General features: G+C 44.0%; 2 protein-coding genes across 4 annotated transcripts in view; one reads left to right on the forward strand and one right to left on the reverse strand.

The window, feature by feature from the left end:
* Nucleotides 1–18029, reverse strand: part of LOC140899394 (ubiquinone biosynthesis protein COQ4 homolog, mitochondrial-like) — a 31480-nt gene extending 13451 nt beyond the window's left edge. Inside the window, exons 1-4 of one of the 2 annotated variants that reach the window (XM_073314822.1) lie at nt 17860–18029; nt 17246–17294; nt 15074–15195; nt 13726–13820 (exon numbers count right to left, since the gene is read on the reverse strand). In XM_073314822.1, the coding sequence (XP_073170923.1) occupies nt 13726–13820; nt 15074–15195; nt 17246–17294; nt 17860–18017 (424 nt within the window). In that variant the 5' untranslated portion in view covers nt 18018–18029. Of the gene's footprint in view, nt 1–311; nt 418–13725; nt 13821–15073; nt 15196–17245; nt 17295–17859 lie in introns of those variants that run through there. The other variant, XM_073314824.1, reaches the window with a different exon arrangement.
* On the forward strand, nt 30–9200 carry TRUB2 (TruB pseudouridine synthase family member 2). Of its 2 annotated transcripts, XM_073314826.1 has the most exons (9): nt 30–646; nt 2404–2535; nt 3020–3094; nt 3760–3821; nt 4948–5029; nt 5667–5739; nt 6871–7007; nt 7642–7725; nt 8530–8608. In XM_073314826.1, exons 1-8 carry the CDS (start codon nt 532–534, stop codon nt 7698–7700), a joined length of 735 nt encoding a protein of 244 aa, XP_073170927.1. In that variant the 5' UTR covers nt 30–531; the 3' UTR covers nt 7701–7725; nt 8530–8608. The 2 variants fall into 2 exon arrangements, with proteins under 2 accessions (XP_073170927.1, XP_073170926.1); XM_073314825.1 differs by lacking the exon at nt 7642–7725 and having other exon boundaries at nt 33–646; nt 8530–9200.
* Nucleotides 18030–18702: the final 673 nt, after the last annotated feature.

Raw genomic sequence — 18702 nt, forward strand, 5'->3', positions numbered from 1 at the left:
GGGGGCCGGCCGCTCAGCGGCTGGCCATGGGGCAGGGGCAGGCTGCTGATGAAATCCGGGCGCGGGTGGCGTCCCTCGCCAGGTCTCCTGCCGGGGCAGGGCTGAGGGGCGTGGGCCGGGGTGAGGCTTCTTCCCCCCGCCATCCTGCCACCGGAGGCGGGGACCCTGGCGATCCCCGCCTGTGCCATCCCGCAGCAGGAGTGGGTCGGGGGAATACGGGGCTCCCCAAGGAACAGACTTCCCCCCCCCAGGGCCCAAGTCGTCACTTCTGTAGCTGCTGCCCAAAGCGTGGTCCTGGCCTGAGATCTCACCTGCTAATGCGTGGCACATCTTGGCTACTGTACCCAGCGAGGATCAGAGCAGCCTCCCCTTCCCGAGATCTCCCCGGAACGGGGGCGCCTCCTAGCGCTTGCTCCGGGGGGGGAGCGCTTTCATCAACGCACCCAGTTGGCGGAAGCGCATGGCGGGGCCCACTGGGGGAGCGGAGTAGTTGATGAACCCGTACGGCGGCGATTTCCTGCCGCCATAGGCATGGCCGCCCGCAGGGTAGCTAGGACCGGGCTAAACGGGCTCTTCGCTGTGTACAAACCCCCCGGGGTAGCTTCGATTAGGGTGCGGGACATCGTGGAGACCCTGCTCCTGAAAGGTGAGGCCAGGTCCTTTATCCATACGCTGGAGTCCCTCCTCCCCACCCTCCTGGGGACCCCCCCCCCCCCACACACACTCCGTGGGGATGGGGGGCGATAGGGAGGGATTTCCGCCCAAGTGGAGGGGGGTGTGTGAGGGAGGAGACTTCCAACCTGCCCCTCAGAAGATTTAGGGCAGTGGTTCTCACCGGGGTGTGCCGAGGTCTTCGGGTGGGTACATCAACTCATCTAGATATTTGCCTAGTTTTTAAAAAGCACCAGCGAAGTCAGCACAAACTATGTTTCATACAGACAATGACCTGTTTCTATTGCTCAGTATACTGTACGCTGAAATGGAGGTGCCATATTTATATTCCAATTGATTCATTTTATAATTCTATGGTAAAAATGAAGAAGCAAGCAATTTTTCAGTAATAGTGTGGCTGTGACACTGGCATTTTTATGTCTGCTTTTGAAACTTGGGGGTATGCAAGACAAATCAGACTCCTGAAAGGGGTACAGTAGTCTGGAAAGGTTCAGACCCATGGATTTTGGGGATTCTGAGACAGCCAAGTGCCCCCACTGTTTTCCTTCATCTCCAAACTCCCTTCCCACCAACGTGCTGCAACCGCAATTAAGAGACATTGGCACTTGAAGAAGCATGTTGGGTCAACAAAGGAGCCAAACGGGAGAGCATAAAGTTCCTAACATTATCTGATGCAGCATCCCTAGCAGCATTACTAGTTGCAGGATGGATGTGCATTTGGAGAGGGGCTACCCCTGTCAATTGACAATGCCCTCCTCTCTACACCTTTAGGCAACTTGGCCTGGTGTTAATGGTTCAGGCCATGATGAGCTTGTGCTAGTGCATATAATCCTGGCCTTTCTAAAAGCCTGAGAGAACCCTTTGGACCTACTTATGCTGGTTTGCTGCCAGGAATGGTTGTGATGACCAACGTTCAGAAGACCTAGTCCAAGCCTTGCATGAGTTCATTTGACAACTGAGTCCTCATCATAGAGAGGATAAAGCAAAGGGCACATCTCGTAGTTTGGTAAAATGATGAAGACCAGTCATTGTATGACACACATGCAGGCTAAGACAAGTGTTGTTAGAGAAAGGCATTGTAGATGCCAATCTCCATCTCAGACCTAGCAGCTGTTAGGCTGGCAATCCCTTAAGACTTTTTGTTTAAAATGAGGTATCCCTCTTCCTTGCTGAAGATGATATACCTATGTCTACTCATCAACGCGGTATCTGCATTGCAGCCACCAAAAGAGATGGTCTCTTGTCCCACTCACCTCCCTTCAGGGACTGTGAAGATGCTGCTTACTAAAATGGAACTCATACTTGGCTTTGAGGGACTCTAACCGTGAGCCAAAGACACTTGACCTTGTCTGCACACACAAGTGGTGCCACTTTAATTATATGGTAATATTTGTTCCCCTACGGGAAGGGGAATAAGTTGTACTGGTATAATGCACCTTTATACTTGTATAATTGCATCCACACAAGATGTTGTAATGGTAACTATTTCTGTTTAAAAAAAAAAAATCACATTCCTAACCAAAATAGTGATACTATTACTGAGTCTGTGTCTGTAGACCAGGCTTTGAAGAGAAACTATGTATGTTTATCACTCCCTTCGCTGTATTTTCTTTTCAGACTGTGCCCCATTGTTTTCCAGGAAGACCATCAGTGGGGGTCTTAACTGGACTTATTTGCAAGATAAGACACTTTAAAAATATCAACAGGGGCTTTCTTTACCATTTGCTGTAGAACTGAACTCTCTGGAACAGCCAGCTGTGCAGCAGCAAGTACGCTTCCTGCCCACTACTATAGAAGGAAATGCTGGGAAAGAGCTGACCCTCGCTGTTACCCAGTTGCCTGTCCTGGCTGCCCACCCACTAGGTAAGAGGCTGGAGAAGAATCTTGATTTCTGTGGAAAAGCTGGTGTATACCATTACTATCATTTATAGATTTGACTTGCCCAGTGAGAGAAAACAGTCAGAGTAAAAGAGGAATAAGAATTGTTAATTCCCTTAGATTTCAGCAGCTAATGATTATCTGTTAGCTGGTAATCACTGCATTCAAAGGGGATAATCACAGTGCAACCTGCTTGTAGTGAAGAAAAGAGTGAGAATCCATAGGAGAGATTGAGGACTTCCATTCTATTTTAGGCAGTGATTTATTAGAAGTGGTTTCACTATGTGCATGTTGTTTCATAAGATTTTTAACGCCTTGGAATCAGCAAGATTAAATTGCATTGGGACCACATATACTGCCTGTTACCATCATATTGTTGTTCAGAAAAGCTTGGTATATTTCTTCCTTTATAGTGAAATTAAATTTTGTGCATGCCACAAACCATACACTATATTTCTTTCTCTTGTAGTTAGAGGACCAGAGCTCACTCACTTGAAAATTGGAGCAGGTCACCGTCTGGATACAAAGTCATCTGGAGTGTTTGGTATGTTTTGTTTTGAAAAAGATAAGAATATAGCTTCATCATGAAAATTACCTGTTACAGGATAGAGGGGGTATTAACAGACGATAGGCTCACAAAACACTGTGCTGGCTACTAGCAGCATCTGAGGATTTTGTAGGGCAGGGGCAAAGGTAGAAATGGTAAGTTGCAGTAGAAACACACAAATCAGATACGATTGTTCTGAGAGGGTCCTGAATCATAAGCCAGGGAGACAAGAATAACTAGTTATTCTGAGAGGCAGTATGGTCCAGTGGAAAGCACTGAATTGGGAGACTTGGCTCTGTCATGTGTGAACCTGACTGCTCAAGTGTCTCTGTTTCCCTATCTGTAAAATGGGGATAATGATACTGCCCTTCTTTTGTAAGGTGCTTTGGGATCTACAGATGAAAAGCACAAGATGACACCAGCACTTAGCTCTTTTTAGTTCTGGCTTTAGAGGCAGTCAGAGGTTTGGGTGTGTGGTGGCAACTCTCAGCAACAAAGAGAGAGGCAGAAACAGTTAGACTATAAATTCTGGGTACATAGATATTGCTTTTTCTGTGTCTGAACAGTGCCAGGGGAGACTGTGGTGCTATATAAAAATGTTTATGCCCAAATAGCTTTTTATGTGACTGATTAATGGCCTCCTGTTGTTTTTTGTATTTCAGTGCTTGGAGTGGGCCATGGGAACAAGCTGCTCACTGATATGTACAACGCCCATCTTACTAGGGTATGCACTGGCATTGAACCCTGTTTGGGGACTTCTGTGTGTAACACCCATTCTCACTAGAAATCAAGGTCCCATTAGAAATTACATCAAGAAAGAAGAGGCAAATGTGGCCTACTCTTATTAAATCATATGAGAAGTAATAACACACACAACTGTGAACCGGGACAAATCACTGAGATTAAGCAATATTAAGTATTCCTTTGGGAGAGGAGGGAAACCATATGAATGGCCTGGGAATTGGTAATGGGATGTGGAGCTTTTTACCTGTAGGTCATCTGTCTGAATCTTGCCTGGGCAGGACCAAGCAAAAGTCATTGCTATCTGGAGGCTTCTGTAAAACAAACTGGGTCTCAGTCTATTTCTAGTGGGGAGGGAGGTATCCACACTACACAAACCACATTTGTCCTGTTTGTTGGCAGTCCTGGCAGAGAAGCCAAAGGTAGAATGAGCTCTGGAAATGACCCCCCCTCCCCCCCCAGTGTGTGTGGGGTGCACTCTGCCTCATTCCCATTTGTGTGTTTATCCAGCTGTTGTACCATTTTATAGGCCTAGATTGAGAGATGTCTAGGGCAGATCTCTAGGACTGTTGTACTCATTTGTACAGTGTTTAGTACAATGGGGCTCTGATCCCTGATTGGAGCCTCTAGGCACCAGAGCTGTATAAGTATTAATGATAATCTTCATCGACATTGCAATGAAATCATCATTCTAGTGGTTTGAGCCTGCAGATTGTAAACAAATGGGAGTCATAAAAGTGTGTTCATATGAGACCATATGAGCTTTAAGAAAGCTGTAACCATTCCAAATCAGAAACTAGTTCAGGAGCCTATGAGGAGCCTGGGGAGGTTGAACTTCTCTCACAAAGCATAATGCCTGCTTCTATATTGAGGCAGCTGCCAGCAGGAGTGGTTGTCATGCTACATTTGAGTATCAAACAAATCACCAATGATCCCAAAGCCATTAGCAGGTCATATGAGATAAGAGGCACCACTCACTGTGCAGAGACTGCAGCTTTCCTTTAGAGAAACTTTCCTGTCCTGTGATGCCCCATAGTTGCTGCATAGCAGGATATTGCTTTGCTGCTGTTTGCAAACTGCTCCATAAATTGCACTTTTCCGTTTTGAAGGCTTATACTGTTCGTGGACTGTTTGGCAAAGCCACAGATGACTTCTCAGACACAGGCAAGCTAATAGAGAAGACCACATTTGGTAAGAGTAATGGTCGATGTGTAAACAAAGATTTCTAATTAGAAAGTAAAGTGTTACACCTGTCCAGATTGAGCAACATTTAGCGCACCTTTAAGAACTCTCTAATCTTGGTTTATGAGGATTCTCCCATGCAGTCTCACAACAGTAAACATGTTACCCTGCCTGTAATATGCTAAATACAGCCACAATATGTAGCTCACTGATATAAAGTCCTGATCATACCTATTCCTAAAGTTAGGTGTACCCCATCACCTTGTACCTTAGGAGACATATTATCCTCACCCACAAGGGAGTGATCCGAGACTTTCATAAAGGTTCTGAGGTTACACAAAGTCTTGAAATATCTGAGATTAATTGTGGTCTCCATCATGAAACCAATGCAAACTCTATTCCCTTTGCCCCAGGGATTGCTTCGCTTTAAGAACTGGCATGGTATATACGTAGACTGGGTCAGTTTCCTGTGCTGTTGTATTCTGTTACACTAAAGCCATCTTTCATGGGTTTCCCACCAGCCCATTTAGATATGACAACTTGGCGAGGAGATGGCAACATCTTGATTTCAGACTAAGACTCTTTGCAGGTGCTGGGTGTATCAAGGAAGATTTATGTCCCTCTTTTGCCTTCTCAACATTTACAGATCATGTCACGAGGGACAAGCTGGAGCGGATTCTTGCTGTCATTCAGGGAACCAATCATAAAGCTCTGCTGATGTATGTATCCAGTCAGAAATCCTGAATGACCTCCATGCTGCTATTTGCTAATCATTGGAACCCATGAGATTAGTCTGTTGTTTGCTGTAATGAATTATAAAGGTTTGAGCCTCAGAGAGGACAATTAGCTACTTTGTCTGTGGGAGTCGAGCTCTAATGAGGCTACCTTTGGCTTCTGAACTCCCATGTTACTTTAGGACCTACACATGACACCTTGGTAAAATGAAAGTTCTTCTGCTGAGTATGATAGTGTGCCTTTCCTCCCAGTTGTACCACCTTATTGACAGTACCTATGTTTGTAGCATTTATAGGACAATGAGTGCATCAGACACAGTTATAAGATTAAAAAGTGTGTGTCGGGGAGATTAACTTAGAAACTACAGAGACTGAACAAATCTTTAGTTTGAAGTGTGAATGTTGCATCTGTTTTATAACAAAACAGAGGGTCTTTGAACATGTGCTTCCAGTGCAACATGGTGGCCAATGGGGCTAATGTGATCCCTGGATGCATAAACAGGGGACTCTCAAGTAGGAGTAAAGAGGTTATTTTACTGCTGTATTTGGCAGTGGTGTGACAGCTACTGGAATACTGTGTCCAGTTCTGGTGTCCACATTTCAAGAAGGATGTCGAAAAATTGGAGTGGGTTCAGAGAAGAGCCATGAGAATGATTAAAGGATTAAAAAAGTTGCATTATAGTGGTAGACTCAAGGAGCTCAATCTATTTAGCTTAACAAAGAGAAGGATAAGGGGTAATTTGATTACAGTGTATAAGTACCTATGTGGGAAACATTTAATAAGGGGCTCTTCAGTCTAGCAGAGAAAAGTATAACGCTGGCTGAAAATTGAAGCTAGATAAATTGAGACTAAATAAGGTGTACCTTTTTAATAGTGTAATTAACTATTGGAACAATTTACCAAGTGTCATGGTGGGTTCTCCATCACTGACTATTGTTAAATCAAGATTAGATGTTTTTCTAAAAGATATGCTTTAGGAATTATTTTGGGGAAGTTTTATGACCTATTTTATGCAGGAAGTCAGACTAGATTTGTCATGACAGTCCCTTCTGCTTCAGAATCTATGAATTCATTGGGATGGAAGTGCAAATTCACTGCTCTGTTCCTTTCTCCAGGTACTCTAACATTGACCTGAAAACTCAAGAGGCCTACGAGCTGGCTATTGAAGGTTTAATTCGCCCGATGGAAAAAACCCCTCCATTAATCACAGCAATTCGATGCCTCCAATTTGCACCTCCAGAATTCCAACTAGGTAGGGTCTAACTAGAGCTGGAGTTTGGGAGTATGTTGGAAGTATGTATGAAGATAGTAGCAAAAGTCACGATCATCTAGCTGTTATGTGCTCTGTGTGAAATGAGTTTGTGAGCTCAATCCAGTTCCTAGTGGACAGGTGACAGCCTCAGCAAACACCCAGAGATTAAATTTGCCATAGAGATGGGTGGACCCTCTAGATTAAGATTGAGCAGCACGGGGAAATTTGTGCAATTATCTGCCTGGTAGGAACATAACTACTATACTGGATCAGACTAATCGTCCACCTAGTCCAGTATTCTGTTTCTGATAGTGCTTCAAAGGACAGTTAAATTCCCTAGCAGGTAGCTATGGACTAATTTGCCCGTAGGGCACAATTCTTCTTGTGCAGTGTCTTCCAAATTTTTGAAAGCCGAGCCCTCCTTCAGGAAAACAAACCAATCTCACCCCCTTTATTCTGGTCATGTGTTTTTCAAGGCCTACTCTTACTCCCACTTTAGGGGATACAGAAGATGTATACATTGACTAGTCATTTGATGCAGCCTCCCCCCCTTAAGGAAGCAATGAGTTAGTGGTCAGTTTATGCCCTGAAGCTTGAGAGTTTATAATCCCCATTAAACTATTTTTTATCCTAGATAATGTAACTGAACATAAATTCCTTTTTCAAATCCTACTGAACTTCTGGTCTCAGTGATATCTCGTGGACAAGAATTCTACAGGTGATCTGTGAATAAAGGATTCCAGTCTCCATGGCTGTTAATCTGTCACCTCTGTGATTCAAATTCAGGATTGAAAGACAACTTCTGCATTCTAATCCTGGCACTAATATGGACTTCTGTGGTATGGTGGAAGTCATATACCCTTGCTGCTTCATTTCCCCACAGCTAGTGTGAGGATGATAATTTTCTTACCTGTCTCACAGGAATATTGCAAGGATTATTTCCATACACCTTGATTCTGCAATTGACTTTGTGCAGGCAGATCCTTGTGCCCATATAGAGCCCCACTGAAGTTAATAGAGCTCAACACAAGCCCAGGGGTCCATGCACATAGCCATTTACAGGATTGGGGCTTTAGTTTGAAGACAAAGCATCTATTAAACATTGTTAAAAGTATTTAATCTGTACAGATATTAAGAATTTGGGACCCTAAACAGTCTGTTTATAAAAGCTTTGTAGTTCACCTTTAATAGCCTTTCTGGTCCTCATGAATTATTCTGACAAACTCAGATACAGCTAAACTGACCTTTGCCTACCCAAATATCTAACTCTTATTATATGACCTTGTATTTGAAACTTGTTTTTATAAAACTGACTTTTTTGAAGGCTTGGGACATCATGTAAGACCTCTGTATAATCATGATTATACAGTCATGTACTTAAAAAAAACAGAGCATCTTTCCTGGTGAACTAACTCTTCTTTTTGTACTTTAATCCCAGTAACTGGTGTTTGAATTTACAGATACAGTGTCTTGTTGCATATATTAGCTGGTCCTTCTAATGCAGTCTTTCTGCCTCCTCCAGAAATCCAGTGTTTGCATGAGACCCAGCAGTACCTCCGAAAAATAGTTCACGAGATTGGCTTGGAGCTGAAATCAACTGCTGTGTGCACCCAGGTCCGGCGGACACGAGATGGCTTTTTCACTCTAGACAACGCTCTCCTGCGAACGCATTGGAACCTGCAGAATATCCGGAATTCAATTCAAGACTCTAAGATCAAAGTGAAACTGGAGCTTCAGAGAAACTTGGGCCACCAAGCTAGGAGTGGTAAAAGACACACCGATATGGATCAGGTTGCAGCGAGTGAACTGCACAGTACAGAGGGAACGTCTGCAAGCGATCCGACTCATAAAATGAGATAACCACATGCTGACTGAAAAGTGGAGAGTAATAGGAAGGGAAAATGGTGGTTGTAGTCCACAACTAGCCGTTCCTTGGGGTGGTCCTTGATTTAGCAAGGGTTGCTTATGTTTTCATTCAGGCAAGGCATTTCTCCATTGATAGGCAGAATAATTTTTGTAAGTATTGCACAACACTGCAGCAAAACTGTTGACATCTGAGATGAACGTACATTTTCTTGCAAAGCCAAAACTGCTACTGACTTCAGTGGGAATGTCAAGTTTGGTGAAGGATGTAAGAGTGGGCCCTTAAATTAGTTTAGAAGTGGGAATACAACCAGTGTGTTGCAGGCTTTACTACTTTTATTCTCTTTATGCGCCTTGTGACAGAGTATGACCTAAGTGGTTCTTTTCCCAATTAACTAATTTTTTTTATTATGACACTTTCTATAAATCAGCCCCATTTTCAAATACATGAAAGGGGTAAAGATTAATTGTTCAAACCAAGAAAGGGTTCTGCTTAGGGGAAACTGCAATGTAAGCAACTAAGACTAAAGTGGTGAGGTAATACTATTTCTCATGCAGGGTAACTAATATCTGGAGCAAGTTAGTCAGAAAGCCAGTTAAAACAAGAGGAGGGAGAGGTAGGTTTATGATAGAGGACTGGAGTAGGATGTAAAAACAAGAAGTTGGAATGGGGTGAATTTAAAATCCTAGGTAATATATTTTATGGGGAAAGATGCTGTTATTTGATACTCAAACTTAAGTCAACAGGGCCAAAAGCCCCTGCATTTTGTTTGTATGCATCTGTAGTCATCCGTGATGTATTTTTTCCTGCAGCAAAATTATACATTACCTTCAAAGAGAAACAGTAAGGAAGTACAGCTTTAGAATTCACTGAGATTCCATTAGTGCTCATTTAAAGCTACAAATCATTATTTTACATAAATGATGACAGTTACATTAGCAATCAGCTAATACATTTCTAAAATGTATAGGGCTCAAAGTGTGATGCCAAGATGTACTAAAGGATTGCAATCTAAGATTTTGATGGAGTGCCACTCATTAATATCTAGGTTATGCTTTGCAGTGAGAACTCTCCTCTCATGTGAGGGCTCAAAATTAGGGGTAACACCCCTCATTTTAGAATCTAAAAATATTTTAAATATAAAAGTGATGGTGCATTGGTTATTACCATAGTGAAGATTACCTTCTCCCCCACGCTTCATTAGAAATATCTTACAGACAAATGTGTATTTTATTGACTGAGCTTGCTAGGCCTTCCAAACAAAAGTGCCTGCCCATTGAGTGTATGTGCAGTGATACCTTTAGAATACTACATCTGACTAATTGCAAAATTTCCAGGAATGTTCTAGGCATCAATTGGCAGAACTCTATTGTTTTTTGGGAAAAATTAGAAAACCAGAAGGAAAAATGAAACAGACTGAGCATCTGCCATCCATCATGACACCTTGAATGACTTACCTCCCAGACAGAAGAGATATAATGGAGTGGGAAAAGGGGTCATAATGGGGAAGGGAGGGCATGAGAGGGGGTGCAGAGAATCCTGGCAATAGTAGGGGATAGGATGGCAGCACACACAATACATGTGGGGGAGATGGAAGGAGCCTCTAATATGTGTAATGAGCTCAGCCTTTAGAGGCAACAAAGTATGCAACCACCACCACCGAATTTCTGCTACCAAAAGAGATTCTACCTCTTCCAGGCTTGTACAAAGAGGCACATATAGTCACTGTTTCTCCTTTGAAAATGTACCTGGACAGCTCTTAAAAGGTGAGAAGTAACTCTGTGACATCTGCAATTGTAATCGTGGCAGGGAAGGAAGTATTTAAGGACTTGTTTACACAGGGCACTCAGGTCTGCTCTACACTAGAAAATTAAGTACTGTAGGTTTAACTACAGCAGTCAACATGTGAAAAATCCACAACCCTGAGTGGCATTGTTAAACTGACCTAAGTCCCCACATGGCATGAAACTGATAGAAGAATTCTGTTGACCTAGCTACCACTTCTCAGAGAGATGGATTACCTACCCTGGGAAAATCCTTCCTGTCAGTGTAGGCAGTGTCTACAATGAAGCACTACAGTTGTGCTGCTGTAGCATTTTAAGTGTAGACAAGCCCTCAGAACATTAATCCAAATTAACTAAAAGTGTGGATTTATTCTGAATGAGATTTTCCACACAGTTTAATGCAGTTTAACTAATCCACTTTAGATTCACACCTTTTAGTTAATTTGAATTAATTTCCCTGAGTTTCCCTGTATGTACAATAGTGACTGTCTCATCTCTTGTCCTTGAGGGTTTACAAAAAAAAAACAACAATATAGCTTTAATTTAATTCATGGATTTTTTTCTGCTGCCTCCAAGTTCCTCTGCACAATGATGTAAAGTGAAGGTAAAGCAGTAATGGAGCACTGTTGCCACCTTATGGCTAAAGATTATACTCCCCCCCCCCCACAGTGCAGTACGTTAACTCTTTAAAGACAGACCTTGCATCTTATGTGCTCTAGTTTTCTTTTGGTATAGAACACTCATAGAAGCAGCTATATTCAACTACACAAGCCTCTGTACCAACTCTTATGCATTAGTGACACACCCCCCACAGACAGTTGTCTACCCAGAGAAATTTATAGAAAGTTTCACTAATGTGGAGTTAAGGTTGGGGGTGCACAAGAGTGCCCTATGTAATGAATACAAGTTTCAATCCCTAAAATGCTACTGAGGAAAGCCATGAACTGCATGGGAACCATTACCTTAATTCTACAGCCATAACCCTCCTCCCTTTAGGATGTCAGCACCTTCTCTATTAGTTGAGGAGTGAGGTATATTTTGTCTTCTGTGACCTATGTTGAATACAGGAAAATTGTTTGAGGAAGCCCTTCACTGTATTACTGATTTCTTTGAGACTGCATCTGGAAACAAAGAGGGAGAGGTAACCCTGTGTCCAGTCCGATATGCAACCATCAGCAATGGTGCCTCACTGACCCTATTGAGGGTCCTTGGGAAGTGTCTGAATAGGAGTTCTGATCTGGAGTTATAGTGGCACACTGAAAATAGTAGCCTAAGGAGAGTACAGTTATGTTCTGTTTTTCTTAGACTCTCTATAGGCCAGGGGTGGCCAAACTGTGGCTTGCGAGCCGCATGCAGCTCTTTTACAATTAAAGTGAGGCTTGCAGGGTACCCCCATTCTCCACCTACCAGACTGGGGCGGGGGGAGCTCAGGGCTTCTGCCCTGCAGCAGGGTGGTAGGGCTGGTGGCTTCTGCCCTGCAGGGAGGCAGGTCTCAGGGCTCCAGTCCTGCATGAGGTGCTCTCTGGGGCTCAGAGCTTCAGCAGGTGTGGGGCTGAAGCCCTGAGCCCCAGCAAGTGCGCCCCCAGGGCTGAAGCCCTGAGGCCTGGCAGGCATGCCGAGCTCTCGAACTTCCGAAGATTATCATCTGCGGCTTGCAGGGTCAGTAAGTCTGGCCACCCCCGCTATAGCCTATCACAGTGAGTTGCTAGGGAACATCAGAGTTAATCATTTATTCAGAGTGGACAATTCAGCAGCACAAGTTAATGCTTTTCCATTTATTTACTACTATACACATGCAATGTCAACCAGCTTCCAGAACTCAATTCAGTGAGGCACTAGGATATTGAGCGCCCACAACTTTTTCAGCACGAAGCATACAAACACCTTGCTCTTAGCAGTTTTCCTTTCCAACTTCTGAGGTTTTAAATACACAAACAAAAAACACAGCTCTGCATATTTGCCCATCTCCACTGCTGCCTCCTCCATCCATTTACTGATCCCTAACAATTGCTTCCCCATGTAAGACTTCTTTAAAGGTGCCCATAGAACATCAACATGTCAAAGAATCCCCATCACATAGTGCAACAGTGAAGGGGTTAACTATTAATTTTGAATTATAACCTTTTAGTTTTTAAAATAATGAACAGTGAGAGGAGCCTAATGCTCCTGGCACTTCAACTGAACCGCCTCTCATTGCCAAAGAGTAGAATGCCACTTTTCCTGAAACAGGGAACATGGGATGGGTTCAATAGCTTTTCCATTCTAGAAGTTAGATATTCTTAGAAATGAAGCAGCCAAGTAACACTTCCTTGAAAGTCTCTGCATTTTTACTGTCTTTGTGTGTAAGTTCTCAAGGTGTACGGTACCAACACGCAGTGCCCCAGTAATGGTGATCTCTGCAGGAGATTGTAGTCTTCAGTTTCAATGCTAGTCAGTAAGTTCCAGATCAAATTTGGGGTACAGCTCCTTTGTGGTGACCCCTCTAATCGTGGCTAGAAAGGAAACAATACCTCAGCTTCCATTACAGATAGAGAAGCAGATTAGTTAGCAAGAGTTTTTGCTGTATGGTTTCTATGTCTTGAGTTTAGGCAGTAGAATAAAAGACTTGACTCTCCCCGAGCCTAGTTGTCCTAAAGCTTTCCGTTAGCTAAGGGATGAGTCCAAATGTCTTATCTTACACACTCTCCCCACTCCACTCCTAACTGCAGGATTTTTTTCCAAGTCTTGTGCAGTGCAGAATACACAACTCTCAGGGTTATCTATCAATTACAGAAGAATCATCTTTGATAATCCATAGAAAAAAACCTAGCAGTCATTAAGTGACAAGTTCACATCCCACTCAGGGGATCAGGAAGAGACACTGAATAGACCCCTGGTTCTGCCATTCTGTTGAGAAGATCCCAATGGGCTCATGACAGATGTATCTGTGCTTGAATATGGGATTTTAACTATAGAATCTTAAAATTCAAGAATTAAGATAAGCCCTAGGACTGTAGCTTTCCCTCTTCTGTAATGAAACACATGGAAACATTTACTGAGAAAAGTTGCATATTAGTCCTGCTCTTCTTACCCAGCTTGCCCAGCAGCATCTGTCCAGTGTCTTTAATATCATTGTACTCATGGAGCAGAGAGATGTGTTTCTCCAATTCCTCCAGGCTGTAACCTCTGTAATAGCAAACCCAGAAAGGTCACAATGACACAGAGCAAGTACTCCTACTTCACCACAATTGTTTAGCAGAGACAAGATACTTGTGAGCGATAGCAGAACCTGCCAAAACCACACCACTTGCCCTGCTGCCTACAGGACTCTGAAGGCAAGAGCTCAGTCTTTAAAAACCATCAGCAGGGAGTACAGTCTCCATTCCAAGGGCTGTTCCAGATCAATCCTTCTCCCCACAACAAAATAAAGCTAAAAGTAGTTCTCAGAGTTAGGTATGAATAATAATAAATCTTAATAAATAAATAAAAAATAATAAATCTTGTGGCAAATATGAAGAATAGGTCTGATCGGTTGGCAAAAGGAAGAGTTAAGGAATTAGGCTGCTTATCGAAGATAGCAGGAAACAGCACATCTTTGGATCAACTTCATTGTTCCTTTTATTTTTACCTGCCTAATCTATCCTATGCACTATACGTGTTATCTGTAGAAGATAGCACTCAGGTTTCACAGTTTATAACCCACAAAAGGCACAGCTTCCAATCGTTAAACTGTAGTCCTTCCTCAAGAATCTTGCTGGTAGGCAAAACCCAGGATAACTTCCACCAATGCTGCATCATAGGGAGCCATGCCAGGTGCTTCAATATCTTTTAGATAGCACCCTTCATTTCAAGTTGTTTTACAGACCACTTGCCCACCATGGAAATACAGCTGTTTCTGGGGTGCAAGATGTGAAATGATGTTAAGACAGCTCACATCAAGCATAGGACAAGAAATGAATACTTCCCCTTGAAGTTTCACTTGGAATTTAGGAAGGCAGACTGTAGTTTAATCCAAAATGAAACTGACCAGGACAGAGTGATCAGGATCTCAGTTTCACATCCCATCTGAATGACAATTCTAGAAACACCATGCCCTTGAGCAGCACCACAATGTGGAACAGCACCACCTATTGAATCACAATTATCACTCCCTGCAACCTCCAGGTTTTCCTTAAATCCAAGTACTGATTCAATCTAGCCTTGCTTTGCAAAAAACAAACAAGGTACTTGGTTCAATTTTGTATCTGAAGTGCCCTGTAATTCAAACAATGCTGAAATTAACACTATTCCTACCGAAACAGATTTTGGTCACAGTGCAATATCAGCACCACCAACAGGAGGTGGCAGTTTCCAACTCTGATACTCGGGCTTTGTTTTGTTTTAAAAAAAAAAAACCACCCCAAGCCTCATGCTGAACATCAAACTATCCAAGAACATACTCAGCCAACAACTGTGCAATTTCCTGATCCAGAGCAAGATCCTTCTGTTTCAGTTCTTCAACTTCACGCTGTAGGGCTTCCTTATTGACTCCATCTGATTGGCAGGACCTTGGAGACTGGATCTGTAGAGCAGACAGTGCTTTTAACATTCCACTAACTCAGCACTGTGTGAAATGCCACTGTCCCAGAGGGGACTGATCAGAAGAGATATTAAGTATTTGTTAGTTTATTCCTGACTTAGGTGAAAAGGGAAAATAAGACTTCACAGTGAAAACCCGAGTAAACAAACTTATCACGCTATTTATTGCCAATCAGTGCCATGTAGTTTGAGAGTTCTTCAAAGCAGAAGGATGTATCTTACTCTGTAAACCTTTTAAAAAATTTTTTCAGGAAGCCAGTATCTAGCCCAGATAGTAGTGGGCAACTACAGCCCGCGGGCCACATCTGGCCTGCAGAATCGTCCTGCCTGGCCCCTGAGCTCCCGGCAGGGGAGGCTAGCCCCCGGCCCCTCCCCTGCTGTTCCTGCTCCCCTGCAGGTACACCACTGTGTGGGCAGCACGGCTTGCGCTCGCCCACCTCCCAGGTTTTCCAATAAGCCTGTCCTGCCGCTCCGAGCAGCATGGTAAGGGGGTGGGGAGGGGGAAGAGAGGGGGTTGAATAAGGGGCAGGAGGTCCTGGGGGGCAGTCAGGGGACAGGAAGTGGTTGGATGGGGCAGAGGTTCGGGGGGAGGGAGGGGGGATGGGGGGAGGGTCCCAGAGGGGCAGTTAGGGGCAGGGGGTCCCGGGAGAGGGTGGTCACGGGACAAGGCGCAGAGGGGGTTGAATGGGTCGGGAGTTCTGAGGGGGGCAGTCAGAGGATAGCAAGTGGGAGGGGGTGGAGGCCTGGCTGTTTGGGGAGGCACAGCCTTCCCTACCTGGCTCTCCATTCCATTTTGCAACCCCGATGTGGCCCTCGGGCCAAAATGTTTGCCCACCCCTGAGCTAGCCCCAGAAGTGTATGTATATGTCAGAGCACTAAAGTAACTAGCAATATTTTTCCACAGGGAAAGTATTTATTGCTGAACCACCACAAATATTAGGATCAACTGCTATTTCAGCCAAAAGAGAAAAGATTAAATAAGCCATGAAGACTAAACTATCCTTATCACTTGAAGCCAACTCTCCAGGATAGATGTGAACCCATTTACCTTGGGATACATCCTCAGAAATCCTAGACCAAATGTGACACTGCAGTGCTGTGTGGACTTGGCTACATGGGTATGGGTCACATGCAGCTCTACAGCGTGGATACCTGTAGCTGGACCTGGCATGCACAGGTTCGCAAGCATGGGAGCCCGGGTATGAGTATGCTCTACAGCAGTGGTTCTTAACCTTTCCAGATTACTGTACCTCTTTCAGGAGTCGGATTTATCTTGCGTATCCCCAAGTTTCACCTCACTTAAAAATTACTTGCTTACAAAATCGGATATAAAAACACAAAAGTGTCACAACACACTATTACTGTTGTCTGTACGAAATTTTAGTTTGTACTGACTTCGCTAGTGCTTTTTATGTAGCCTGTTGTAAAGCTAGGCAAATATTGAGATGAGATGATGTAACCCCTGGAAGATCTCTGTGTACCCGCAGGGGTACACGTACTCCTAGTTGAGAACCACTGCTCTGCAGTATAGACATGCCCCTAAACATAACAGTTAGCAGGGATCTTGTTCTGCTGCTAACTTTGCTGTGCCTGCTCTGTGAATACACAACTGCAATACTGATGGCTGAACATGACAGAGTGACACTCACACTAAATTCATATGGCAGTAACAAATGATGTGAAGTTTAGTTTTTCTCTGTGTACCAGGAGGGATAGAAGCATTGAAGATGAAGGATATCACTGCCCTGTATCTACACATTAACTGGCAGAACATCTAAATTCTACTCTGTTCATCACCATGTTATCTACCATGAAAGAAAGCTGATCCATGTAACCAACTGCCTTAGCTGCTGTTCATCTCTAGAAGAGAGAGGCAGCCACAGAGCAGGCAAGGGTACCCAACCGCAACATTGCCGTGGATGAGAAGGGTAGCAATCCACCACATCCCCTTGCTGTAGTCCAGGGCAGCACTGACTCTGGAGGTAAAACCATTCTCTTCCAAAGGGGGTGGAGAAATATATAAAAACACTTACTGGAGATTTGAAACCTGCATTGCAATTTCTCAGGAGTCCAGTTGGTGTCCTGGATTAAAACAAAAAGAAATTACCATTTTAAAAGGCATGAGCATAGCCTGACAGAATGAGACAGCCCTAGCCTGCATACACCTTTGAGGAATGGCAACCCCAGAATATCCACAGCAGGGTAACAGCAAAGACCCAATATCTCTGACGTCTTCAAGCTGTGATGTGCCCTGGGCTTGGCAATTGGGGGCATCCCATCCTCATCAAGAGGCTCCCTGAGGCTTAAGAAAGTCAGTCCCACAAAGTCCCTTGGGAAGCGAGGAGCATAGCATGTCACCCCTAGGCAGCTGCAAGTCAGGACAGGAAGCTTTCCACCCCAGATGGCTGGGGAAAGGGTGGCTCCCCTTGCTCTGTAGGCTGGTGAGAGCATCTTTACGGGCTGGAGAAGGAAAGTCCCATCCCTGAAAAGGACTCCATATGAGATGGTCAGGAGGGAAGTCACAGTCCCTTAAGAGCTGGAGGGAGGGAGGGTCCAATGCCACCTGAAGAGCAGCATCCTAGGAGCTAAGGAGGGAGATACATCCCTTGAAGACAGGCCTAGGGAGTTATATTGAACTTGCTCCTACCTCCTCAGGAAAGGCCTAGGTGACGGCCCGCTCCTCCCTCGCAGCCCTGGGCTCTGTTCCCACTCCCCGCCAAGTGGGGGTCCCTGCTCGTGGTGATCCAGCGCTGCCTGCGGGCCAGAGGGCCTGGAATCAACACCGGCCTCGTTACCACCTTGCATGCTGGGAGTTGTAGTCTCAATGCAGGGACTTTCCGTCCCTCCCACACTGCCTGTCGGGATTTGTAGTCTCTGAGGACTTCACCAGCGCTCTACCTGCTGGGATTTGTAGTCTATGAAGGTTTAAACACTACATTGCACGCTGGGATGTGTAGTTTCTGAAGGTCTTAGCTCTGCCCTTGAAGACAGGCTATCAAAAATATTTTCTTCTATTATTTGTAAAAAATTTGTCACTGCACCACAACTTTATTTATTATTTTTTATCTTTGATAAATATATTTGATTGCTAAATAGTTGTTAGAGCTGAAGACTGGGATGAGCGGGGAAGGTGGGTTCTATTCCCAGGTCTGTCACTAACATGCTGTATGACCTAGGACAAGTCACTTTCCCTGACTGAGACTTATTTTCTTAGACCTAATATTAGTTATGTGACTTCAGCAACTTGAGTAATACTTGTTTATTATTTGTTAAGTGCAGAAATTGTGGTCAGTGGCACACAAAATGAAGAATAAGAGTTAAGGTTTCAACATTACAACCTACAAGAACAATCTACTACAACACTCAAAATCCTACCTGCTGCTATTACAATTAACTTTTGAAGTCTAAACATGAGGAAGAATATACTCAGGGTTATGTAGGAGGGACTTGTTATACTGCTCTGTACACACTCCTCCCTTCACAGTCCATT

This window comes from Lepidochelys kempii, chromosome 16 (assembly GCF_965140265.1).
Source record: "Lepidochelys kempii isolate rLepKem1 chromosome 16, rLepKem1.hap2, whole genome shotgun sequence".
NCBI lineage: Eukaryota > Metazoa > Chordata > Testudines > Cheloniidae > Lepidochelys > Lepidochelys kempii.

Bases quoted from the DNA above. Each gene is read 5' to 3' on its own strand.
- TRUB2 (XM_073314825.1), top strand. From the start codon at position 532: ATGGCCGCCCGCAGGGTAGCTAGGACCGGGCTAAACGGGCTCTTCGCT. The intron at 647-2,403 runs GTGAGGCCAGGT...CATTTGCTGTAG, and splicing joins GGAGACCCTGCTCCTGAAAG to AACTGAACTCTCTGGAACAG. The intron at 3,095-3,759 runs GTATGTTTTGTT...TTTGTATTTCAG, and splicing joins AAAGTCATCTGGAGTGTTTG to TGCTTGGAGTGGGCCATGGG.